We start from the raw sequence: 25,653 nt of genomic DNA on the forward strand, positions 1-25,653 counted from the left end.
ACTCTGTCCATGTAACTTTATAAGTAAGGGTTTACATATGGTAAATGCATAGAGAGATCCACGGAAAGATGCTTATTAAAATAATAAAGTGGACCCTTCAGGTGATTTCAACTCTGTATAATTTGTAAAATCATATTAATTTGGGCAAGTAGAAAGGATTTAGAAAAATTTAAAACTCAAACCAGTGGGAGGCAGGACATAATTATCCATCAATTTAATCCATTTTATTGAAGAAAAATTGTTAAAGAGAGTGGTTAATATAAAACATTGAAAAATGAGACTGACATCCATAACCCAAATGATCCACCAGAGTCAATAATAAAGTGTTGGATATGGTAGTATCTGTGTCAGAGAGAGAGAGGGTGGAGAGCATAAAAAGGTCTCTTAGAATTGTTATCCAAATTGGAAAGTCACTCTTCAAAAATCAAGAGTACCAGAGTCTCAGATGGTGGGGTGCTGACACAGTATCACAAGAAAAGAAAGACATTAACAGTTATTGTTTAATAACCACTTACTAGCATTGGTTTCCCGGTAAAAAAACTGAGACCCAAACAAAGGGCTCAGAGCCCTTCTCCCCCCACCCCAAAGAATTGACGTTTCAATTCCTACCACTCCCTATCGAGCATCATGTGCTCTTCAAGCTCTGTCCCCTCAGTTACAGCTCATCCTCTATACAGTGTTCACCCCTGGGAAAATGAAACCTAGCCACATATTCCCTCTCTTCAGCAAAAGAGACTTTTGGACAGTACCTGCCCATCCTGTAACCATGGGATCAAAACCAATGTTAACTCCAAATCTCTTGTGTGATACTACCTGGACCAAGAGTTTGAAAATTTATGATTTTAGTAATCTAGATATTTTTTTACTCCACAGTCATTTAAACTACCTAAGAAATCCAAAAAGTCTAGTGCTATATTTTTTGACTGGTACACAGTGCAGTTTTAAATAAAATTAGGAAACTTTATACAATACCAGGTGACTTATTAAATCTGGTGCTGACACAATATGATAACTTTGAATATTCTGGCTTTCAAAGGATTTTTCTGGCAGACTTCTCTGGATGAGTCCTTGAGAAATCCTACTGCTACCTGGGGAGCGTAAGGAAGGGTCTGGAGTCTTCTTTATATCAGGAAATCCCAAGTTTGTTTTGAACTTGGCCAAAGGCTTGGTAGTCTCAAGTCCAAAGATAAATTCATTTTCCTCTTGGGTATTGCTTGGGTTTCTCTGAAGAATTATGGCTGCGTGAGAGGATATTTAATAGGGAACTCTTTTTCTTTATGACATCATCAGACAGAGAAGTAGCTAAGGAGACTCTTAGAACAACATCCAGTTTGATGGGAGCCCAAGAACAGCAGCTTTTAAAACTGAGGGTAAATAATAAGGCTTCAGTAAAATCTTGAAGACAAGCTAACTGATACAATATGGCATCTACACAGAAGGGCACAGTCTTTCAGATACTCAAGACAAATAAATCTGGGTCCAAGGTAGCACACAGAGAGCCTGAGTTTGCTAGCCCTACCTCCCAGCGGGGACACAGGTACGTTTTTACCACAAGTCAGCGAAATGCTGCCAGGTCTCAGAGCCCTTCTTCCCTCCAAAGAGTCGAAGCTGCACTTCCCACCGCTCCCCACTCAGCATCATACTCTCTTCACACTCTGTCCCCTCCGTCAGGGACCAGCCTCTATGCACCATCCACCCCTCGAGGAACTGAGACTCGATCACATGGTCCCTCTCAGCAAAAGAGCCAGCAAAGTCAGACAACACCTGCCCATCCTGTAAGCATATGTCGGAATGTCAAAGAGGGAGCAACTAGAAGAGGGGGTAAGATCAAGTCAGGGTGTGAGGTTGGCTGTTGCACCTCATTGACCTCAGATGCCAGATCCTCCCGCCGCTTGAGTTTCATAGATGAGAAAGATAATGTAAAATCACAAAACTATCAAGAAGAAGACCCACCTTCCAAGGTCCAGAACCCCCAAGGGGTCAGAGTTCCTCGCAGGATTTCAGCTAATCCAAAGGATGAAGCAGTACAAACCGAGCCCATTGGAAAGATTTTGACTGGTGAGGCCAGATCTCCAAGGAGTCCCACTAGCCCAGAGTATGGCAGCAGCCCGCTCCCTACAGCCTACCAAGCAGTTTATAGAAGGAGTCCTGCCCAAGAGTCACAAATGGATCCTCACTCCTCAGTTCTTTCAGAACCTAAGGCGTTGCATAGGAATATGAAATTGTCATCATCCCTTAAACTCTCTGTCCTTAAAGATTTAGATGGTGGACATCAAGTTCCTCCTGCACATTCAGAACCTGAGTATCTCTACAAAAATTCTGTCTACACTGAGACCAGGCCCTCAAAGGTCTTAATATCACCAGATGTGGAGACCTGCGTGAAATCCTCAATCCGAGACAACAAAGTCAGCCACAGGGTCACCAAGCCCTCAGGAGGACAGTCAGTGCAGTCAACTCTTCGTGCTACAGCTCGAGTAGTGTCTGAAAGCCCACGAAAATCTCACCTATATGCCATGCCAGTGTCCACTCATAAGCAGCAAACCCAAAGACCTGCAGAAACGAACTACATGTCCCCTGGACCTGCAATCAGGTATCCAGAACCCTTGCAAAAGCCCTCCACTCATGCAGAACTGGAACTGACTCCTCGGCCTTTACCTCCTCGATCCTTACCTAAGTATGGTCCTGACTCCTCATGGTGGGCCTTACTGAATCCTCAAGTTGAAATGCCCCAAAGCCGGCCGACAACACCTGATTTTGAGCCTAAGTCCCCTCCTCCCATAGACACATTAAGATCACTTTATGAAATGGACTCAATTCCTTTCTGTGAGGACCTGATATTCCAGAGACAGAAGGCAAGCCCACCACTACCATCATCACTGAAGGTGTCTTCAAGCCAGTCACCATTGACAGAATTGCCACAGGACTTCAAGCACACCTGCAAACAACTCAATCAAAGGTTTAATGCTTTCTTCCTGGGTATGTGAAGAAGACTGTCCAGGTGCAACCCCAAGTTAGTGAGGTGGAACATTGGGGTGGGCAGGAAAGGCCCCCTCTTCAGTCTTGGCCTCAGAGGTGCTCTGCTGCCAAGTGCCAAAGCTCTCCATGAGTACAGTGTTCCATGCTTTTCCTGCCAGCTTCTCTGAGCACCAAGCTAATGACATTGATGATGATACCTGATGCCCATCAGGCATTGACTCTTCCAGGCAGTGCTGCTTAACTTTTCAGTGGAACGTAGTAGAGTGGTTTGCAGGGATTGAAGCTGGTTCCTGAGAGTGGAGATGAAGAACTGAGCAGGGGTGAGGGCTAGTAAGGGCTGTTATGAAGGATAAGGGTGTCAAGGAAGTAATCTGGCATCAAAGTGAGATAGGTGGGGTGTCGATGAGCTGGGACTTAGGATTCCAGGAGGGGAAATAAGTGTTACAAATGGCACAGAGGAAGGGTGGAAAAAGGGAGAGAAGTAGTGGCAATGTGATATTTGGTCATAGGTGAGAGGAGCTTCTTAGGGAAGATCAAGTGTTGAGTGTACCTTCGGGTAGCAACATAAGCTAGAAAGGGAGATATAAGTAGTGTGTATGTCGGGGAGAGCTGTCATCTGACAGAGAAAAGCAACAGTCTCTCTGTTACTTTTAGATGTCTCTGAGGAAATGCAAAATCGAATCATCTGGTGGCTAAAAGGTCTGTACTCTTCTCTCCTGTTGATCCACTGTGGGGCCCTGGGGAGTAGCAGGATAGGCAGAGAGTGGCTTCCGTGTATCTCTTTCTAGAACTGAGGTTTTAGGTGAGTACGTGCTGGAGTTTAGACCTGAAGGAGCAGAGGAAGTTTTCTTCTTGCTTCAGATTCCATCATTAGAGCTATCTGTTTGAGAATTTGAGTTTTTGTTTTCAAGAGTCATCTTTGAATGGGAAATAACTTCAGAATGAATGACAATTTAAATCTTCTTTGCCATTTCAATTTAGCTGGTATTACCTGTCAGGTGCCAAAGCAAAGCAAAATAAACAAACCAAGCAAACTATCCATTTCATAGTCTCACTCAGGGCTAATTCAGGTTCGGTTCTCTTTTCATATCTCTGGTTCCTCAGAGCCCTCCTCAGCGCCCCACCCCCCGCATGTTGAATGTAGTGAATGGGTACTGCTCAGGAACATCTCCAGGGATGTGTGGGCCGACCCTTTGAGGTTATCAGTGGTTCTCACAGCCAACTCTAGAATCCTTAAGAGAAGTGTCCTCAGCTCGCATGACTCTCTTGTTTCCTTTTGACTCCTGAACAGTCTGTTGGCAGGGGATGGTGAGGTCTAGGTTTCATAGAGTGAATCTTGGCCCCAGGGAGTTGTTTGATTTGAGTATTGTGACCTGAGTTCAACTCTGTGTGCCATAAACACCAGAGGTCTGAGCTCAGGATGGAGAAGTTCCTGGGTAGAGGGGAGCTCTTGGAATGCAATCCAGTCCCAACCAGCATGAGTCCTCTAAACCGTAGATAAAAAGCAGAGAAGGGGAAGCCAAGCTCCCTATAGTAGGTGTGTAGTAAAATGTGGATTTAGAAATTGTCTTGCTGGGATTTGCACCCTGTGTCCTATTTCCTTTCCTTCTTCAAGCCCTGGTTTCCCCATACTACATGTGACAATGACTTCCTCTTAGGTTATTGTGAAGATTAACAAAGCTATTACATGGAAAGCACTTAGCATTGTACTTGGCAACAGGTGACACCCAGTAAATGACAACTTGTTAGGAGGAAGGGATTTGGGCCAGGTTATTCCAAATTCCACTGGGCATCTTCAGTAAAATTCTCTTTTTCTCTTCCTGTTGGCATTTTCTAAATTCCATTTGCTGCCCCGTGGGAATGCCTGGCTTCTACTCTATTACAACAGATGAGGAGGTAAGAATGCTCCTAGGAGGTTATTTCCAGTTTTCCTGTGCTCCTGCCTCTTACCCAAGTCCCACGCCTGTCCTCTGATGGAAGTGGGTATGAAGGGGAGACACTGCTGTTCCTGTGCTGGGAGGGCTGTGCACTCCGCAAGGGCACCTGAGTTCCACTTGCTAAGCTGTGTACTGCTTGTGCTGCACCTTCCTCCAAGGGAGATTTGCACAGAAGTGTCATATGAACTATCTGTAGCTCTGGAGAGAAAGAATAGAGATCTTTTGGAAGATGATAAATATTGCCAAGTGCTCTATGAGACGAATGGGTAGCCATGGGTTGGGTCCCCACCTGGCTTTTGCCTCTCCTGCCTGGGATCCTTCAGAAAGGAGTTGCTTTTCTGGGTTACACACTATTTGGGTGCTCAGTTTGGAAAACATAGGTGGGCTCTGCTCTTGGCAGGTCTGTGTCCTACATTGGGCAGAGTGTCCTGATTTCACAGTGCATTTTTTAGTTCTCATAAGTTCTTTGGCTCTGCTTGGCCTGTGTTTGATAAGATGGTCAAAGCTTTTCCTGCTTCCATTCTTTATCTTGCCATATTCCTATTTTATCCAAAGCCTAGCAGTGGTCTCTAAAGAGTCTTGACCACAGGCTGATTGGCCTAGAATGAACAGTTGATTACAGATGGGAACTTAATGGGGGCTGGGGAGCGCAGCCTGAGCTCACATAACAGAACAGCTGAAGGGGAGGTGTTTAGGAATGTGGCTGCCACCCCCTCTGCTATGAGATATAATTCAGCCCAAGGCTCTGACCTCAACTATCAGTTGAGGAGCAGCCACTTTTAGAGATTATCACCCATGAAAAACAATAAGTTGCCCTTTGCCTTCCTCCTTCCTTTCCTCCCTTCCTCTCTCCCTCTCCCATCCTCCCTTCCATAGATAATTGTTATTCAGATACCTGGCACTGTGCTAGGAGCTTTTGGAGGAATTTCATAACACATATTCTGTGGCTTTGAGAAGCTGACCACTTGGATCAAGAAATAAGTCATACACTGGAAACATTTAAACAATATGCAGTAGTCCGTGTTCATATATCAAACAACTACTGGAAGTGTAATTCCATCATTCAGGAGGCTGATAGGAGGACCATGTGAGTTTGAGGCCAGTCTGTGTTACATAGTAAATTCAAGCCCAGCCTGAACTAAGACCCAGTCTTAACACATACACACACACACACACACACACACAATCAAACTAAGTATTCTTGGAGGGTGTTAGGAAAAGAGAGTCAGCAAGACTTAGTGGGGGGTTTAGACAGGAGGAGATATCTTAACATCTGGCCTCTTATCCCTTAACACAAGTTTGAACCTTTTGGAAGAGGTACTATTTATTGCTCTTCATTCAAGATGTGACTTTTTTGACTGAGCAGGCTCCTCCCTCTTCCCCCTTTTTCTTTGCATCTTGTTTTAGTTTAGGAAGTCAAAAGCTTTGGCAGCAAGACAGCTCCTTCCCAAAATAGCTCTTATCCTGTCTGGATAATTACAGCTCTCCAGCCCTGTTCAGAGGCAGAGCTTTCCCTAGAAACTGGGAAGAAAAGCTGGGCTGCTGGTCTTCTCTGACTGTCTGGAGGTAGGATGGCTTGAAGGAGTGTCCTTCTAGAATATAAGCAAGTTAGGCTTTCCTCAGCCTGTCCCAGGCTGTAGAGTCCCCGCTACGCCAGGCTGGAGACTGTGATGCTGGTGTCTGAGGTCTCAGGTTCCTCTGACCTAGGAACAGTTGACTGTTTCAGATTTCACTCCCATCAGAAATTCTCTGGTGGTATAGCCCCAACACATGGCTTATGGAAGAAGCTTTACAAGTTCCTCTGGATCCACCAGATCCAGAGTGTATGTGTGTGTGTGTGCCCAATTCAGCCCATGTTTCTCTGTCTTTTCCAAATGACTCCTCAAGCCCCAATTTTCTTCATTCATTCATTTGTTTTTCTTGATATCTGGTCTCACTATGTAACCCAGGCTGGCCTTGAACTCATTTATGTAGCCCAGGCTGGTCTTGACCTGGAAATCCTCCTGCCTCAGCCACCCAAGTGTTGAGATTACAAGTGTGTGACACCATGTCCAGCAAGGCCCTATTTTCTAAGGAATGGGAGAGATAGATGCCTCTTACCGTAGGTTTGGGATATTAAGGGCTAGAGTTTCCCCAGAGGAGGTTGTAGTAGACTGAGGAAAGCACTCCTGATGATGTGGTTGTTGGCTTTGTTTGTTTTGGTGTTTTGTTGGTTCAGCAGAGCTGCCTTCTTACACATCCCTGGGGAGTTCCTAAAAATAAGCAATTCTTGACAAGAGAGGCTAGTGTCCTGCATCTTCAAAATACCTGAAGACTTGCTGTGAATGTGACTTCTCCAGCTGTCGGATAACCAAGTGGTTTTCTCCTTGCTATTTCTATCAATTATGCAAGAAACCAACTCTGGAAAACAGACCAGAAACCAGAAGAGGCCATCTCAGTATACAGAGGCAGACTTGTGTCCTTACTGTAACTTGTCATTTGACTCCTCAGGGATAGGACTGTCAGCCTTCGTTTGGTTTCTAAACTGAGGGCACTTTTGTTGAAGGGCACTTTGTCTACTAAAGAAAACTCAAGACCTCTGAGGAACCTGAGAAGTCTCTGCGTTCCTGCATGACAGGATCCTGGGATGTGGCCTGTCTGAGAAAAGAATCTCAGAAAAATGTCTTTCCTGCTTCTTCCGTTCCTCTTGCTTTGCACAGAGGCTCAAAGTTAAGAGGAAAGGGAATTATCTTTTTGTTTGCTTGATAGTTTGCATTTTAAAAAAATGTTATAGAATGTTTCATGAATTTGTTTGTCACCCTTGTGCAGGGCTCATGCTAATGTTCTTTGTGTGGGTCCAGATTTAGTGTATGTGCTGGTGAAGTGAGCACTGTTTGTACTTTTGGAGACAGGCTCTCGCTCTGTAGTCCAGGCTGGCCTTGTACTCACTGGGTAGCCCAGGCTGGCCTCAAACTTGTGATCCTTCTACCTCATCCTTCCAAGTAACCGAATTAAAGGCATGCATCATCATGCTATGAAAGGGGGAAGGCATCGCTGAAATGGAGCTGTGAAAAAAAATTGTTGAAATAGAGCAGAACAGCTGAAAATGGGGCAGGACACCTCAGGGGGTTTTTCATAGAAGCTTGACCCCCACTATATAGCTTCTTAGGAAGAAGCAGGCATCATATCATGTCAAGTGGCCCTTTGTTCATCTAAAGCTACTATGGGTAGCCAGTTTCAGAGCAGGATGAAAAACCGGTGACTTCTAGCCATGACTTGCTAATTTGGGGACGAGCGAGGTTGACTAATTCATAAAGGTTTAGCACTAAAATTTCTGTGTTACAAGAACCGCCTTCAGCCCTGTACAAACTGAACATACAGTCAAACTGAGCAAACAGTCATACAGAGCAAGATGTGGTATCCTCTGCCCTAGCAAGAACCCCTGGAAGCTCAGGATGAGGTGACTTCCTGTTTTTCACTTTGAGACCTGGGAAGTTTACTCGTTTGGCCTGTGAAAGGGAGATGGGAAAATGTGATGTCTTCCTCTTGGTTTTATGGCAGAACTGAGACCAGACTCTCTTCGTGTTTTTTGCTGTTGGTCTGCCCAGAATGATCTCACACAGTGACAAACTTGCCACATTCATTTTGGACTTCCTGATATATTTTCAGAAATTACTTGGTTCCCTGACTGGAGTCCTTCTCAAACGTATCTTTCTGTCAGAGTACTGTGGTGGGTGTTTGAAATGGTAAGTCTTCCAAGTAAGAGCAGCATACTTGGGTCAGGAAGACAGTCTGTAGCCCAGAAGCCACCCTGACAGCTGCTTAGCCAGAAGAAGGCTGTCCTGTGTGGCAGAAATGGCCATGTCTCTCTACCTTCCTCTCCTCAGCTGCCTTTGGCTCAGCTGCTGTGAGAGCAGCAGCAAGAGACAGCTGCATGTTGGGGGCTGAATGAAGGCCTGAAGGAGGGGAACAGAATGTGAGACAGTTCCTGAGAACAGCACAGGCTCTGAGCTTGAATAGAAGGATGGGCCAGCAAGTCTCCTATGGTATAGTCACCTCAGGCAAAGTCACCCAGCTCCAAGAGGGGCTCCCCAGTGGCTGTTTTCAGGAATTTGGGTCAGTAGGTCTGAGAGATCAAGGCCTGCTTTCTAGAGATGGAGTGGTGACTAGTTGGAAAAGCCAGCTCCACAAGTGGCAGTAGGATGATCTTTCCAGCGTCACTGTGGTCTAAGGCATTGCTCTGCTAGTCTCTCTTCTGCCATCTGTCTCCACCCATTACACATGCATGCACATTCCCACTCTTTTGGAAGGAAGGCATTTGAAATAGTCACGGTTGCCAGTGGTTGGTTTGGTGTTGATAATATTCTCATTAGCAGGGATAATAGCTACCATTAGTTAGTTTTAGTGATTGTACCATTTTAAGTGTGTCAGTGAATCTTTATAGCAACCTTTGAGGTGGACTTCTTTCTCCCTAATCCACAGATGAAGAAACTGAGCTCAGAACTTGTTCATCAGAGATGGGAGCAATTTAAGGAGAATCTTGTATTAGGGATTCAACCATGTAATATAGATATCCTTTATCTGTAGCCACATCGTCCTAGAAAATGACCTCAATATTTCAGCCATATCAGGAATTGTGAAGGGAAAGATTTTAGTGGAAGTAGCTTTAGTATCTTTGCATGTTGATTTTGAGACAAGGGAGGTAAACATGAGCTTAAAGCAACTAGAATTAATTAAGGCTGAGTGATGGGTCAGTGAAGGCCAGAGCCTCGAGGCTTTGTGCTCTAAAATCAGAGTGGAAAACTAATCAGTGTGTTCTTTTAGTCACTCCATATTGATCAGCCAGCTCCTGGGGGTGTGGGCCTAGTCATGCAGGCAGAAATCACAACACATGCTCACATGTTAATAGAATTGGAGAGCAGAGGTTAAAATAGAAAACACTCTCCTGCCCTTGAAGGGCTTGTGGTTAATTTGGGAGAGAAAAGTAGATAGCTGGGTCATTTGAAAGGGTATGGATATCCACAGACAAAGCAAAGTCTAGTGAAATGAGTCAGCAAGGCTTGTAGCATGGGAAGTACTTGGAGAGAGCCAACAAGAGACGGATTTTGGCTCAGGATAATAAAGACCTTGATAACTCAAGTGCCTGGAGGTTGAAGGACAGTTAATAGTCAGTGAAATTTTGGCATGAGAGACACTGAAACAGGCTAGGATGGCAAAGGAGTTATTGCAGACAGGCATTTGACGGGTAGTCAGTCACACGAGGAGGTATGTAAGTCTCTTTCAGCCCTGCGCTCCTGTGGCTCTGTCCTCCCTCAGAGGAGATGTTGGAAATTGCTGCTTTTTAGCACCCTGCTGGCTCTACAATACCCCTCCTGCAGTGGTTCATCAGGTGCCAGGAAGCATAATGCTTCTCAACCTTGCCACCGACATCTTATCTCTGCTCTAGGATGGAGGACTGTAGATGACAGTTGGGGGAGAAATAGGCTTGAGGTACTTTGGTTTCTTGCCATGGCACAGATCTTGTGGGATAAACTGGCTGAGGCTGAAAGACACATCCCAGTGATTGTCCATTGGCCCCACCATAACTATCTGACTATATTATCAGTGACTCATTCACTTCTAGGAGAAGGGAGGTACAATTAGTGCTTGCATCACTTAAGGGAAACAGTTACTGAGAGGCAAAATGAGCCTTTGCTAGTCAAGCAGATCTGAAATCCTGATTTCTTTGTAGTAATCATTCTTTATTATTGGTTTTGAACTTGAGCCCTGACTTGGCCCACATGCAGTCTTCTTAAACCCTGTGCCATACAACCTTCACCAGTGGGTAGGCAGGAAGGATCCAGAGGAGAGGACCAGGAGGTTTACCCTACAGACTATGTGGGTCTGACCTAAGTAGAAGAGAAAGGACATCAGGGTCAAGTCGTGGTTGCTGAATGAATTTCTCAGAGGAGTGATTCTCTGTGCCAAGCTAAGTGTCCAGTTCCTAGGCACTTAGTCCTCTACCCTAGCAGTACCTTGGGGAACTGTGCTCTGGTCAGGGACATCTATGCCTGGGGGGATGTTGAATTTCAAGGAAGATCCAGAGCTCCATGAGCTGAATAGTGCTGACCGCAAAGTTGGTCAGACCACATGGGGGGAGGTAGGAGAGAACATTCAGTCATCAGTGACTTACACAAGGGCTGCTGGATATCTCCCTGCTTCTGACCAGATAGGGGGCCCTATCTCTGTCAATGCAGAATGAGAGAACTGGAGTTGGGAGAGTCCAGCCTCCTTCACTGAGGGAAAAAGAGGTCCAGGAAGGCCTGTGAATTTTAAGATACTGAGATACCAGTAATGCATGGGACTTACGCCAAGATCAAGTTCTGTCAGAGCCCTCTAAATGATACAGGGTTAGCATTAAGGGCCTGAGCAAGTAGAATGAATCAACTTGTATTCAGCTTTTATTTGACCCAGCATGTGTTATGGTGGGCCTATGGTACAGGGTTAGAAAGGGAATATGGGCCATCAAGACTCCTTGATTCTTGACTTGGAGCTGGGTTCCATGGCCACAGGCTTCTCTTCCCTCAAGGCAAGTTGGTCTCTGCACCCAGTGTGCTCAGGACACACATAGCCTCTGGAGCCTGAGAAGCAGGTGCTAGAGAAGAGCTAGGATTCTGGTGACAGCCGAGGGTAAGCTAGCTGAGCCATTCCCCACCTCTCAGAGCTGAAATTGAATCCAAGGCCTTCAAAATGTTAGGGCCTTCAAAATGCTAGGCATTCCATTAAGTTGCCCTTTGAGATGTTTCTCTGTCCACACTTGGAGGGGGAAATAGCAAGAAGGAAAGACAGGACTTTGCAATGGGGCCTACCTTCTTTGACACAAATTTCCTCCCCTACCAGGCCACAAGACTGTTTCCTGAAAGCACCTAAGAGGCATTCCTAGGGGAGTGTATATATGAATACTACTGGCCTGGAACTAGTGGTGCTTTGTGTAACCCAAATCCGACATTAGAAACCAATAGCCTTTGGTTTTAATGTCTTTTTCTTGAGTACTGCTTCCTTTCTCCTAGTCTACCGCAGGCCATTGCTGGGAACCTTCATGTCCAGGAGTCTCTATCCTTGGAGCCAAGCTTTCAGGCCCACATCCTGTGCCTCCAGGGCTTTCTCCTAGGTGTCTTTATGGCCCAGATTTTCTTTAGCATCTTCAGCTGCTGTCCTGATCTGTCTTTCTCTAAAGCCTAAAGCATACACTCCTACCTCTCTGCATCTACTTTTTAGAGTGCCAGAAACTTTTTTTTAAAATTTAGAAATAATCTAATTTAACTTTCCTCATTTTCAGGGAGTGAAAACAGAGCCTTAAAGATGATGTGAGTTGACAAAGGTCACCTACCTAGAAAATTTTCTCCTCAGCCCACTTGATCATGAATATTTGCCCCTGATGTCTTTCAGCAACAGCACTCCTTAGCCCCTAATCCACCACTCTCAAATATCCAGTCATCTCTCCAATAGCAGCCCTGTGTTTTTCTGAGCCTGATCTCAATGCCCTCTTTTCTCTTTGGGCTGAGTTCTGATGGGCCCAAAATATGGTCAGTAGTTCACAGATTAGAGAGAAACAGGGTAGGCAGATGTCTGGCACTTCTTCCCTTAGGAGAACCATGCTCTGTTCAGTTTTGTCCAGAGAGCAATCAGCCTGCCCTTAGGGGAACGCTTTTAGGGGGCCAGAGACAGGTATAGTTCCAGAAACTTCCACAGGAGTCTGGCAAGTTCAGAACCTGCTTAGCTCAGGAAATCCCTCACCAGCTCCCCACCCCCAAGCATCTATCTTCCCAGAGATGTGCTGTGACCCTTCTGCGCTTCTAAAGCTGCTGAGGTTCCTGTACTACAATCTCACCTGTCAGGGGAAGAATGGCCCAGCCAGGCGTGGATCGGGCCTGGGGTGGCCTCTCCAGAGTTCCTCCCCAGTTCCCTAGCACCAGGTAAGGCTTCCCGCCCCCACTAAAATCATTCAGCCTCTCCTACCCTTCTAGCGGATGATCCCTGTATAATTTATGCAGCAAATCCTCTTTAATCTTTAATCTGGGAGTCCTGTGAAGAGGAAACCTGCTGCTAACCTGTGTCTTTTTCACAGGTCACCTGGAGGTGGAGAATATCTGAAAGTGTGTTGGGGGCATGGACTATAAATAACCAGTCAGCTTCACTTCCCTAAAACTTTGCTAAATCTCTGGAGTAACTTAATGACTTTTGTCCATCAATGCATCCCCCCTTACAAAGGCATCTTCTGGTGGGCTGTTCTTTACCTTTAGATACTGGCTCTAGTCTTCTCAGTACAAGAGCAGACTAAGGAAGAGCCAGGTGTCTGGAACCACCTTGGAATGGGAAGCCGAGACCTGAGCTGCTCTTTAGAGGGTATCAGGCACTCTCCTCCGCAGAGTACAGGCCCCGCCCAATGGGCAGATGGCCCCGCCCCGGCCGGGCGCCTGGCCCCGCCCTTAGAGGTCCGCACTCTGGGAGGCGGTGGGGGCCGGCGATGCAGCGAGGGCAGCACGCAGCTCTAGCCGCGGGTTGCTCGGGCGCTGTCTAGGTGGAGCCGGCCCGGCCAGGGCTGCAGCCATGGTAAGGCGGTCGGGCTCCGGGCAGGGCCGGGCGTCTCAGGGCCCTCTGTTCCTGAGCGGCTCCGGAGCGGCCCTGAGGGGGCTCTTTGGGAGGCGCTGTCCCCGGCTCTGGGTTCAGGCAGGCATTGCTGGCGGGTGGCGCTGCGTAGCTGCTTGCAAGTTTCTCCCTTTAAGCCGAGTGGCTACTTAGGGAGCAGACCCCGGAGATGCTGCCTGTAATCTTGGAGGAAGGGGTGGGTCTATGTTGTGGGAGGTGCCCGTCTGCAGGGTTTAGCTTGTGCTGGAAAGGGTACGTCAGCGATGAACCTGGTCAAGGTCTCCGCCCTTGCCTTAATCAGCTGTTACCTGGATGACCCTTTCTGATCCACCTACTCTAAGCACAGAGGCTAGCACCAACTTCCTTTGGAAAACAGGGGACCCACAAACACTGCCAGCCTTCCTAAAAAGGGACAGCGTGACTGGATCTTTTCCACAGCCTGGCAGGGGCACTCCCTAGACCTTTTCCAAAGGGACCCCCCAGAGAAGGACTCTGCCAGCCATCATTCTACCAGCTGAGAGTATCTTGGCTATCGGGACAGAACCGTGGGGAAGCTTCCTCTTGCTGCATCTATTCCCGCCCCCCCACACACACACACACACACTAAGTACCTCTGCAGTGCGTGGGGGTTATGGGGGGACTCATTCCTGCCACCTGCCTGTGGTGGGGAGAGAAGCAGTAACACCAGCCAGCCTCACAGGAGGCACCAAGGGAGGAAGTTTTGATGCTTGATTGTGAGGAGGCCAGCTTTTGCTGTTGTTGACAGAGGCTGTCTTGAACACAAGTATGGGTGTCAGGGCCTCCAGGCCACACACTGTCCTCTCCTCCCAGTCTGAAACACTTCTTTTCTTGGGAGGCACAAACTGTTTACACCAGTAGGGGATCGGTGGCCAGTCTGTGGGGCAGGATGTTGGCTATGGGCAGCCACCATAAGGGAGCTTCCTGGGCTCTGTAGAATCAGAAGCTTTTAGGTCTAAAAAGGCCACCCTTTTGGGCGCTTGTCTCTCAAGCTGTGTCCAGGCAAAGATCCAAGTTTTGGCCAGGAAGTCTTAGTGACACTATAACTCCCCAGAGAAGGATCCTGGGAGAAGCCAAGTGTTGCCTGTCCTTATCCCTGTCCCCCTCCTCCTCCTCACATAGGGAGTGGACAGGCTTATTGTTCTAGGGCTGAATGCCCTGGGGAAGCACTGATTATCCCTGATGCCAAGCCCAGCAGGGATGAGGGGCTTTTTCTGCCACACACTAAGTTCAGTTCAGCTGAGGTCTTGGTGCTCTGTTTGGCCCAGGCCACCCTGTTCTTTGTTAATTAAAGATAACCTACCACCACCAGTCTCCAGCCTCAAGCCTCTGTACTCAAGCCAGCCAAGTCCTTAGGCTGATTGGTTCCTGTCAGACCCTCTATGAGGGCCTTATCAAAGGAGGCCAGTGCCCTAGCTGCTTTAAAATTCAGTGGGGAGACCTCCCTAGCCCAGAAGTTCTACGGGGTTTAAATTTGCATGTGAAAAAAATGATAGGTGAACATCTATTACTATCCTGTGATCTGAGATATACTTTCTCTAAGGTCCAGAGCAGTTTGAGGTATCTCATCTAAAAGTGATTTCTCTTCCCAGCCTCCAGGAGAGGCAAAGAAGGCTGTTCACTGTTGGACATTAAGGTACTGAAATGAAGGCACTATTCAGACTCACAAAGAGTGTTTCTGGCCCGAGCAGAAACACTGACTTCCTCAGTCCTGGTAGTATTCCATCTGGACATTCCCAGCCAGACCCCTTATTTGTCTCAAGAGGCAGCTCTGGAGCCCCTGTAATGGCAGCCTGCTGTAACTGTGAACCCATACCCCTCAGAGACCAAATGCTAACAGGTCCCTCACTGACCTTCTGAAAATAAGTGATGGGGTGATGGAACTGATGGATCCCTAGGGAGGATCCAGGTATCTAAGGATAGCAGGAGTCCCTGGAGCTTAGACCTCTCTGTATCTGGAGTTCCCAAAGAGAAATCTAGGAACGAGTTTCTGAAAGCCATAGGACAACAGTTTCTCCTGGGAGAAAAGGGCCATCTCTATGGAACCTATTCCTGGGTTATTGGACATCCCACTCTGCTTCAGCGCTGCTTGATAATAAAATGAAAGAGATCAGAGGGTTGGAATCTTTTGGGAATAGGTCTTCTATGTTGCTGTCCCCTTTTACTGATGGGCCAGGTCATCTTGGGGGACAGTTCATAATTCTTAGGCAGGTCTCAGTGGCCTTGGGGGTTAACAGAAGAAACCAAGTGGATCAGAAGCCTGTGCTGCAGACAGATTTGGGAGGTTGGTGCTGTGCCCACTGGGTTAGGCAGAGGGCAGGCACCATGGGGCAGCCAATCAGAGGAGGAGGGGACTGCAGAGAAACTGAGTGATCATGCTGCAGCTAGCTGCCCTTAGAGGGTGGGAGCCAAATGAAGGGGAGGGGAAGAAGGGGTGGGGAAGAATATTCCACAGGCCTTTTTGGCCCCTGCCAGAGACAGAGGGAGATCAAAAGAAAAAGGGAAAGGAGCAAGCCAGGAAACCAGAAGACAACAGGAACATCAAGACAAGGCTGTTTCTATGTGTGAGGACCTTTGCTTGGGAGATAAAATAAGACCTAGAGTTTGCTGACAGGGAATCTGAAGCTTGGGGCATGGACCATTCACTGGAATGGCAAGGCAGTTCTGTCCCTGAGGAGGGGACTAAAGTTGGGGTAAGGTGCTACTCTGGGAGGTGGGTGGAAATCTGTTCATAGGCCCCAGTGATGACCTCCTGCTTTGACTGAGATTTGGGCTCAAAATCAGGAAATGATTTGGTGTCTAGCAGAGCTGGGGGAGTGGGAAAGACAGACAACAGACAGGAGGAGAGGATCCTGGTGTTTTGACTCTTCTTGTAGAGCCCCTGGCTTCCTCTTTGTCGATGCGCATCTGAGAGGTGCTGGCTTCCTGATAGCAATGCTGGAAAATCGTGGCTGTTAGGGATCTCCATCAGTGCCTTTCCTTCTCTTCTCCCTGATGCCGCTCTGCTTAATACCCCCTAGGGAGAGCACATTCCCTTCTCCCACCCTTAGTCATACACCCCAGACCAATTACTGGTTCACTATGGGATGGTAGAGAAAAGCAGGATTTCCTGGAATTCCCAACTGCTGCTCCTCAGCCCCATCCTTTCTCTGTTGCTGTATAATTAGGATACTTTTGAGAGTCAAAGGGGGAACAATTAACCATTATGCTAGGCCAACAAGCATAAACTGGTGTGTAGTTACCTCACAGATTTTGTGTATGAAAAAGGCTTGTTAGGTCAGGCTTGTCTTAGGATAGCTTCTGGCCACCAAGCCCCATGTGGGGGTTGCATTTTCAGGCTAACTCCCTTTTCTACCCGCAAGGTTTGCAGGGTATGGCTGTCAACAGGTATGGGGACTTGAGAGATGATAGCCTAGAAGTAGTTTGTAGGGAACTTTCCCCCTATATCCACTGTCTTTTCCCATTTGATACTGGAGATTGAATTTAGGGTCTAGTTATCCTATGTTCCCAGCACTTTTAAAGAAGCTTTTCAGTGTTTGTTTGTTTAGTTGTTTTTTTGAGATGAGATCTTGCTATGTAGTTTAGGCTGGCCGTGGCTCACTGTGTAGCCCAAGCTGGTTTTGAACTTGTCACAGTCCTTCTGCTTCAGTGTGCTGGGATTACAGGAATGTGCCACCACACCTAGGTCAGAAAGTTTTTTGGTTTTGATGTGGTTTCACTAATTTGCTAAATTGTCCATGTTGGGCTTAAACTTGAGATCCTCCTGCCTTAGCTTCCTGGATTGGTGGGATTGTTGGTATGCCTCCCCATGTCTTACTGTTTGTAAAACACAGTATGCAGGAAGACTCTGACCATCTTATCTCACCCACTTTGGCTGGGACTCCACAGTGGTCTAGGGTACTCCCCACTTGCTTGGCCAACCCCCAGTGGGCGAGTCAGCCTCTGTAGCCAGCCCTTGTCCATTGTCTGGGGGTGGCACGTGGATATTGTGAGGCAGAGCTCAGCCCAGCACTGCCAGGCACCCCACAAAGGACACTGCTCCCAGAGGAGAAGCTGTAGGATTAGAGCTGAGAGTGAGAGTGGAGGGAAATGGGTCCAACTTCTAAGCTGGGGATGGGATGGAACAGGCTTCTACATCGGAGCCAGTCTACTCTCTACATAGCACATCACCTTCTTCCTGGGGTGGGTCATGGATGATGCCACATCCCTTTCTGCATTGCTAACTCCAGGCAGGGTAGGTAAGGGGACAACTAAGAATGCTTCCACTTAGATGTCTCACAATTGGGGGCTGTCAGCGGTACTGGGGTCTAGCCATCTTATAGCCCTTCCAAGCTCTTACCTGTGCCCTTCTGTCATTTCTCATTTGGTTCCCCAACTACCTCCCTCCATTCTCAGAAGCCACTAGTAGGCTTGTTCTTTTCTCCTGGGGTCTAGGAGATTCATAATTAATTACTCTGGTGTGGCTCAACATCTGGAGTAACAGTAGGATCAGTAGGACTAAGCTCCAAGCAGCATACCCTGGAGAGCAGGCACCTGCAGTAGAATCTGCACCTGGGTCCCTGGCCCATTGACCAGCAAGACAGAGGCCCAGAACCCCCTGGCAGCACTTTACCTGCCTGCTCCATTCTGACTTTCTGTACTTTCACTTGAGTCCTGGCCTCATCAGGTCTCAGGCCTCTATCTGTTCCCTCTTACTCCGTCTGGCCCTTAGGGTAGTCCTTTGGGGGTAGTCTAGCCAGATTCCCGGGAAGGGCAGCCCCAAAGACACCATGCTGAGAGGGGCTGGAACTGAAAGCATGGCTTGGGGATCTTGGACCCTGGGGTCCTTCCCTGTCTTTTCCCTGAGAGGTTAGTGAGCTGGTGATGGGGGAGTATGGTGAGCACCTCTGCTGGCATGGCTACAGTATCTTTTCTTTCTAACCACAAGTGCTTCTCTCTCCTCACCTTCTCTTGTCTTCTACCTTCTTCCTTGTCCTTCCTTTCTGGTTCCCTCCCTGGCACCTCCCACCTTACCTCCCCCAACACCCAGATCAAGCCTTTTCTAGAGGACAGCACCGATGATCCAGAACTGAGCAAGTTCATGAAGGATTTTCCAGGAAGTGAAAGCTGCCACCCACCGGAGGCCAAGACCAGGATGTCCAGGCCCCAAATCCCGGAGTCAAGGCCCCAGGCCCCTGACCTCTATGAAGATGACCTGGCACTCAGACCCCCCTCATGGCCCCAGGCCTCTGACAGCCAGCAGTACTTCTGCACCCCCACCCCTCTCAGCCCCTCTACCCGGCCCCGCAGCCCATGGGGCAAGCTCGATCCCTATGATTCCTCTGAGGTAGAGAGACTCCTGCCCTGCCTTTGCCTTTCAGTGGGTGGGTACAGGAAGACCCAGGGAGGGAGCAGAGAGAACTTTGGTGTGTGTGTTCACACGCGCGCGCCCATGAATGTACACCTGAGGCTTTCTATCCTTTGTTAGCCCCCACATCCCCGCATTGTAGTGTCTTGCCTCTGAAGGCACTAGAAATTGGCAGTGTCAGACGGGGGCAAAAGGCCCAATTGGTAGTCTTACATGAGAACTCCAAGGAGTCTGTTGCTTTTTCTTAAGCCTGGGGCAGAGACATAGAAAGCAAGAAGACTGGTGCTGGGCCCCCTACTGCCTCTTACCTTGATTCTTCTATCTTCCTGTCCACTAGGATGACAAGGAGTATGTGGGCTTTGCGACCCTCCCCAACCAAGTGCACCGAAAGTCTGTGAAGAAAGGCTTTGACTTTACCCTCATGGTAGCAGGTAGAAAGGGGCAGGGCTGGGTTGGGCAAGGAGTATTAGGTGGGGTTGAGATAGGGGTGTGTGTGTGTGTGTGTGTGTGTGTGTGTGTGTGTGTGTGTGAAGGAGCCAAGAGTGGGGAAGGAGCAAGCAGCAGAAGGCTGTGTGGTTTTTTGGGGTTTTTTTTTGCAAAATAGCCAAAAGCCTCTGATGGCCAAAAAGTGTGTATATGGGGTTATTAGGGAGAGGTTAAAAAAAAAACCAACAGTTTTCTAGTACAGTATTTTCCATTTCCATATAACCTTGGGTGAGCTCTTGTTGTCTGTTGGTTTCATTCAAATGAAGTTGCTGGATAAACTCATCTCACTGCTTCCTTTCAGTTCTAAAATGCTTGTTTGGTTAGTCTAGTCCCAGTTGATAAGCAGTTACCACAGACCTATAGATCTTAACCTACTGATTTGGTGCCTTGCCTTCTGTTCTGTCAGGAGAGTCTGGCCTGGGTAAATCCACTCTTGTGAATAGCCTCTTCCTCACTGATCTATACCGAGACCGGAAACTCCTGAATGCTGAAGGTAAGAAAGAAGAGGAGCATGGAGACAGGCAGGCAGAGATGTCTTTGGAAGTTAAACTCATAGATCGGGTCACCGAGTCAGAAGCCCTGGGGCATTCCCAGCATGCTGGAAATCATAGCTTGTATCTCTCCCCATAGGCCTGGCTGACCCTCGGTTCTCAGCCAGCTCCCTAAAGATTTGGGTGCTGAAGCAGGGCAGGGACAAGAATGCTGGTCTCTGAATGAATCTCTTGACTCCCAAAGGATTCCAGGAATCCAAGCAAAAATTCAGGAGCAGAGAAGAGGCTGGGGCCAGAGCCAATAGCCACTGGCATTTCCTGTGTTGGGAAATGTGCTCCTTGCTGGTTCCCAGAGAACAGGCCTTCAGGCAGTCTGTGGATAGGCAATAGGGAGGGTGGCTGTGGATGAGGCAGTCTGGGCAGCAAAGCTGACTGGGGTGGGCAGTTTGTCCTGACTGGGCAGGTCCCTGCCCTTGCCCTCGCCTCAGTTTCCCCCTTCTCCAGAGCGGATCATGCAAACTGTGGAGATCACTAAACATGCAGTGGATATAGAAGAAAAAGGTGTAAGGCTGCGGCTCACCATTGTGGACACACCAGGTTTTGGGGATGCACTCAACAACACAGAGTGGTATGTCTGACTAAGCACAACCCCAGCTGCCCCTGGCCCACCCACCTATTCCATATATAAACAAGGGTGTGTGTAGGCATGAACATAATCGTACTTGTCAGGAGGAAGCACTTTGTCATTCCCCTTACTAGACAGCTGTCTCCTTTCCAGTAAAGTGAGAAGAATAGAATTGGTAGATGGTTTCTAATGTTCCTTCCAACTCCAACCTATAACTCTGTAATGAGGGTGGGAACAAAATATAAGGAAGAAAAGTTTCAAAAAGCGTAGCATAGGGCCTGACGCATAGTAGTTGTTGCTCAGTAAACTTCAGCCTCCATCCTTCCTTTTTATCGGCAACATTTTAGATGCCACGAATAAGTCTTGTTAAAGGGGGAGATGGAGGAACACTGAGGGAGGGGTGAAGGTAAGAAAGAGGCAAAGGAAAACGATGGTGGAACTTGATTTAAACTCTAGATACTCTTTAGGCTCCCTGCCAAAAGGTGATTTTGCCACACATGCATACACACACACTCCCTCATCCCTCTCTTACTTATTTATTTATGAATAGGAGAGATGCTTAGGTAATGGTTAGATGACAGTAGAGGAGTATAATGGATGAAAAAGATAGGACCAAAGGTAGTGCCTTTGATGAACAAGTTAAGCAGGTAGCACTCAGAGCTCTGGACTGACAGTTCAAATCTTGTTTAGTAATTGTGTGGTCTTTAGCGAATGGCTTCAGTTCTGTTTCCTCTGTTAAAACCTAGCAGTTAACACCTTACCCAGTTGATTTGAAAATCACCAAGAATAATGTCTGTGTATTGAAAACTGTAAAAAAAAAATACTGTGTTCATGAATCTTGATAATTGCAAGGCCAGAAACATAATCTGTGGGTCCCTTGTTCAAAATTATCAAGCATTTCAAGATGGTAGTAGATCATATTAAACATGGGCCTTTTTGAGTCCAGGTCCCTTACCTATTGAGCTGACCCTCAATACTTGCCTCACAGACTAATAGTACTTTACAGATCTTTCTGTGGTCTGAATCCCCATCACATGATTTATCATTACAACATGTGACTTTTAGCACAGCTAACTCAACTTCATAGTCTGAACTCTGAGGGGAAGGCCATTTATTCATTCTTCCATAGCACTGAGCTAGTTCATGGTACATAGTCTCATGGTATCCATCTGTATTTCTGATGGGTGAAGGTGACCTCCATATCATCGTTGTCATCGTCATCATCATCATCCTTCCTGTTTTAGCAGTACATCTCAGTACGTGGCTTGTTCTCCCAAACCATACCAGTCCTACTGTAGCAAGTACTATTTTCTCCTTTAGTCTACTTACCTTCTTTTACCTTTCATGGTAATAGTAATTTAAGTAATGATTTCATTTCAATAAGTATCTTAATAACAATTCTACCTCATGGTTTATGGTATACCTCCATATGTAGTCATTTAGTCAACCAGCAGGAATCTAGGGATCCAGCATGTGTTGGACATTTTTAAGTAATACAGGACAATTATGAATGATCCCTGTCTCTGAGAGGCATACAGTCCAGTGGGGCGGGGGGCACGTTCTTTAACACATATATTCATGAGGCACAATGTAAGGGCAGGCTCACTTAACTAAGTCAGAAAGCCAGGAACTCAGGTGGATAGAAACTACTAAGCAAATGATCTGGAACAACTCTTTTAGCTGCTCTCAGATTAACCTTTTCATTTATAAAGCAGTATTGTATCTGAGCACAGTGGCACATGCCTCTAGTCCCAGCTAAGTACACAGAAGGCTGAGGTGGGAGGATCGCTTGAGCCCAGGAGTTCAAGTCTAGCCTGAGCAACATAGAAAGACCTTGTCTCAAAAAGAATTGTAAATATGTACTAATAAAAACAAGAAAAAGAAAAGAGGTACTGTAAGCACAAGATGTGTGAGGCTGCTGTGGCATAATACAGTAAAAATTTTTATAAGTAGAAGTCATACTAAAATTATAGGCCAAAGATTTAGCTCAGCAGCATAAGCACCTACCTGGCAAGCGTGGGGTCGTGAGTTCAATCCCCAGTACCAAAAAATAAAATTATAAGTAGTATAAATATATAAAACAAGCATGATAATTTGTCATCATCACGTATTTTGTACTGTACATATTGTGTACATACTATACTTTCATACGACTGGCGGCACAGTACATTTATTTATAAACACCGCATTGGTGCTGTGATGTTATGACAGTGATTTTTCAGCTCCATCATGATCTTATGAGACCACCACTATATGGAATCTAAAGGTGACAGAAACATTATTATGTGGTAGAGGACTGTTAGTGCACATGTCTGTGTGTGTATATTCACATACAGCTTATGTGGTGAAAAGAAAGGGAGAGCAGTGTGTAGAAGAGCCTTTGTGGAAAACCTAGTTCTTGGATAGGGCCTTGAAGGATAGAATAGGTTTGGAGAAGCAGAGAAAGGGTGGGAAATACATGAGCAGTCTCTAAAGCTAGATTGTAAACCTGACTTGGGGTTTCCTTGGCTTCCTTGGCTTTCCTTGGCCAGTGGTGTTCACTGATAGCTACCTTCCTATGCTTTCTTTGGATTTTGTTTTGTTTTGTTTTTTGGTCACCCGGGTCTTTTTTTTCTCATCAAACTAGTATTCATTGAACTCTGCCTGTGTCAGGACATGTGAAATACACCCCTGTTCCAGGCAGGCATTTCCCTGTAGGTATAGTAAAGCAAACTAGGGAATAAGAGTATCTTAAAAACACCGCTCAGGCAAGGGCTCCTTCTCTGCGGTCCCAGAGCCGCAGCTCTAGCTTCCACTCCCATAGTTTCTCTGCTTGTCTGTCTCTGTCCCAGCTGGAAGCCTGTGGCAGAATACATCGACCAGCAGTTTGAGCAGTATTTCCGAGATGAGAGTGGCCTCAACCGCAAGAACATCCAAGACAACAGGGTGCACTGCTGCCTGTACTTCATCTCACCCTTTGGCCACGGGTATGGTCCCAGTCTGAGACTCCTGGCACCACCGGGTGCTGCCAAGGGAACAGGCCAAGAGAACCAGGGGCAGGGCTGCCACTAGCAGATGGTCACAGATTCCTGTTCTCCAGGCTCCGGCCATTGGATGTTGAATTCATGAAGGCCCTGCATCAGCGGGTCAACATTGTGCCTATCTTGGCTAAGGCGGACACACTGACACGTCCTGAAGTGGACCTCAAGAAACGCAAAGTGAGGGAAGCTGGTTGGGGGAGGGGAGCAGGTGGGCTTCTAGAAAGGATGGAGTTTCCAGAACTGTGGGCTCCTCATCTGTTTGCCAGATACGAGAGGATATTGAGCACTTTGGAATCAAGATCTATCAGTTCCCAGATTGTGACTCTGATGAGGATGAGGACTTCAAATTACAGGACCAAGCCCTAAAGGTGGGGCCACTCCAGGGCATCCCTTCCCATCTTGTTTCTTCTGGCAGAAGAGGGGAGCAGAATTCCATATAAGGAAAGGCTTTTGGGGTTGGAGAGGACCCTGTCCTAGAGTGAAACAGAAGATGAAGATGAAGATGGAAAGCAACAGGTGAGAACAAGGAGTGCTAACAAGCACCCCTAACTTTTTTTAGGAAAGCATCCCATTTGCAGTAATTGGCAGCAACACTGTGGTAGAGGCCAGAGGGCGGCGAGTTCGGGGCCGAATTTACCCTTGGGGCATCGTAGAAGGTAAAGAACAGAGTTTGTGACCAGGGAGGGTATTTCTTGGCCCTTAGGGCCTCTTCCCTCCCCATGCCCCTGGCTGATTCCTAGCCTTGCTATGCAGTGGAAAACCCAGGGCACTGTGACTTTGTGAAGCTGAGGACAATGCTGGTGCGTACCCACATGCAGGACCTTAAGGATGTGACGCGGGAGACACATTATGAGAACTACCGGGCACAGTGCATCCAGAGCATGACCCGCCTGGTGGTGAAGGAACGGAATCGCAAGTATGACCAGAAGCCAGACAAAGCTGGCAGGGATGACCCCAAGTACAATCTTGGGGAAGACCAAGCCCTTCCTTTGTTCTTTGTTCTTCTGTAGGGCCTGGGCTCAGCCCAAGCTGGTGCTGGCATCCCACTAGCCTTAGCAACCCTCCTTTTCCCTTTCAGCAAACTGACTCGAGAGAGTGGTACTGACTTCCCCATACCTGCTGTCCCACCAGGGACAGATCCAGAAACTGAGAAGCTAATTCGAGAGAAAGATGAGGAGGTGAGAGCAATATGGTAGGGGTTGAGAGCCTGGGTGGCCCTCTTATAAACTTCAGTATCTCTTGGTCTGGGAATAGCAAGATTGCTGATTCTGAAGCATATTTGGGATGTCAGTTTGTCGGTCTTCTCAGTCTCCATCATACCTAAGGACTACCAAAACCTGACTCAAGGGATTAGAGCCTGGGGACACTTCTCTCAGTACCATAGACTTCTCCAGAAGGCCCCATTTTGATGCATGTGCCTATTCCAGCTGCGGCGGATGCAGGAGATGCTACAGAAAATGGAAAGACAGATGAAGACACATTAACTGGCTTTCAGTCCTGGATATTTAAATCTTCTTCCTGTCCATGTCAGCCCCTTTCTGCACCAGCTCTGCTCAGGCCCCTGCAGCTACTGCCACTTCGCCTTACATCCCTGCTGAATCCCCAGAGACTCAGAGGAAATAAAGTTTAATAAATCTATAGGCGACTTCTGGTGTCCCTGTCTGTATTCTTTCTACCTCCTGGAGACTGACATCTTAGGACTTAGTTTGAAAGGCTAAGAAGAGATGCTGCCATTTCTGACTTTTAGTAGGCGAGGTTGAAGGGCAAATGTCTTCTTCCCATGACAGGCTTCAGTCTTTGCTTAGAATACAGCCCAGCCCTTCCATCTTAATGTCTATTATCTATCCTGCCTCTGTTATCTAGGACCTGGATCTTTCTCTAACTTTCACACAGTACCTTCAATTCTGCAGAAGTTTTGAATTTGTTACCAGCTCTTGGGGATAGGTGTTCACTGCATGCAACCTAACTTCCTGTGTCGCCTGATCGGAGGAAAACGAATGTGGATAATTAAGCTGTGAACTGTGGAAAGCCTGCTATAGATAGAGCACTGAACAAATGCTGAAGGCTTTATGATCATCAAGTACTACAATACGTGCTGGGAGTGAATAAAAGCACAATCATTGTGCTGGGAAAGTTCATTTCTTAA

The 25,653-nt window shown here is 47.2% G+C and overlaps 1 protein-coding gene and 1 non-coding gene across 10 annotated transcripts; one reads left to right on the forward strand and one right to left on the reverse strand.

Moving 5' to 3' along the window:
* The first annotated feature begins 1,406 nt into the window (after window positions 1-1,406).
* On the forward strand, window positions 1,407-25,153 carry Septin4 (septin 4). Of its 9 annotated transcripts, XM_063251223.1 has the most exons (14): window positions 1,407-2,976; window positions 3,631-3,675; window positions 4,865-4,872; window positions 18,568-18,864; window positions 19,223-19,316; window positions 19,778-19,864; window positions 20,367-20,490; window positions 23,319-23,453; window positions 23,567-23,684; window positions 23,774-23,875; window positions 24,067-24,163; window positions 24,261-24,423; window positions 24,586-24,685; window positions 24,935-25,153. In XM_063251223.1, the coding sequence occupies exons 1-14, from the start codon at window positions 1,422-1,424 to the stop codon at window positions 24,989-24,991; spliced, it is 2,982 nt and encodes a 993-aa protein (XP_063107293.1). In that variant the 5' UTR covers window positions 1,407-1,421; the 3' UTR covers window positions 24,992-25,153. The 9 variants fall into 9 exon arrangements, with proteins under 9 accessions (XP_063107293.1, XP_005002406.1, XP_005002408.1 ...); XM_005002349.4 differs by lacking the exons at window positions 1,407-2,976; window positions 3,631-3,675; window positions 4,865-4,872 and adding an exon at window positions 13,326-13,484; XM_013149470.2 differs by lacking the exons at window positions 1,407-2,976; window positions 3,631-3,675; window positions 4,865-4,872 and adding an exon at window positions 15,899-16,102.
* LOC111755976 (U6 spliceosomal RNA) lies at window positions 7,672-7,783 on the reverse strand. The gene has a single exon (XR_002790505.1). It is a non-coding gene; the product is annotated as a U6 spliceosomal RNA (small nuclear RNA).
* Window positions 25,154-25,653: the final 500 nt, after the last annotated feature.

Source organism: Cavia porcellus, unplaced genomic scaffold (genome assembly GCF_034190915.1).
Source record: "Cavia porcellus strain 051 isolate PalLab524CR breed Dunkin Hartley unplaced genomic scaffold, mCavPor4.1 scaffold_6, whole genome shotgun sequence".
NCBI lineage: Eukaryota > Metazoa > Chordata > Mammalia > Rodentia > Caviidae > Cavia > Cavia porcellus.

Bases quoted from the DNA above. Each gene is read 5' to 3' on its own strand.
- Septin4 (XM_063251223.1), top strand. From the start codon at position 1,422: ATGGCATCTACACAGAAGGGCACAGTCTTTCAGATACTCAAGACAAAT. The intron at 20,491-23,318 runs GTATGTCTGACT...TCTCTGTCCCAG, and splicing joins GCACTCAACAACACAGAGTG to CTGGAAGCCTGTGGCAGAAT. The intron at 24,686-24,934 runs GTGAGAGCAATA...TGCCTATTCCAG, and splicing joins TTCGAGAGAAAGATGAGGAG to CTGCGGCGGATGCAGGAGAT.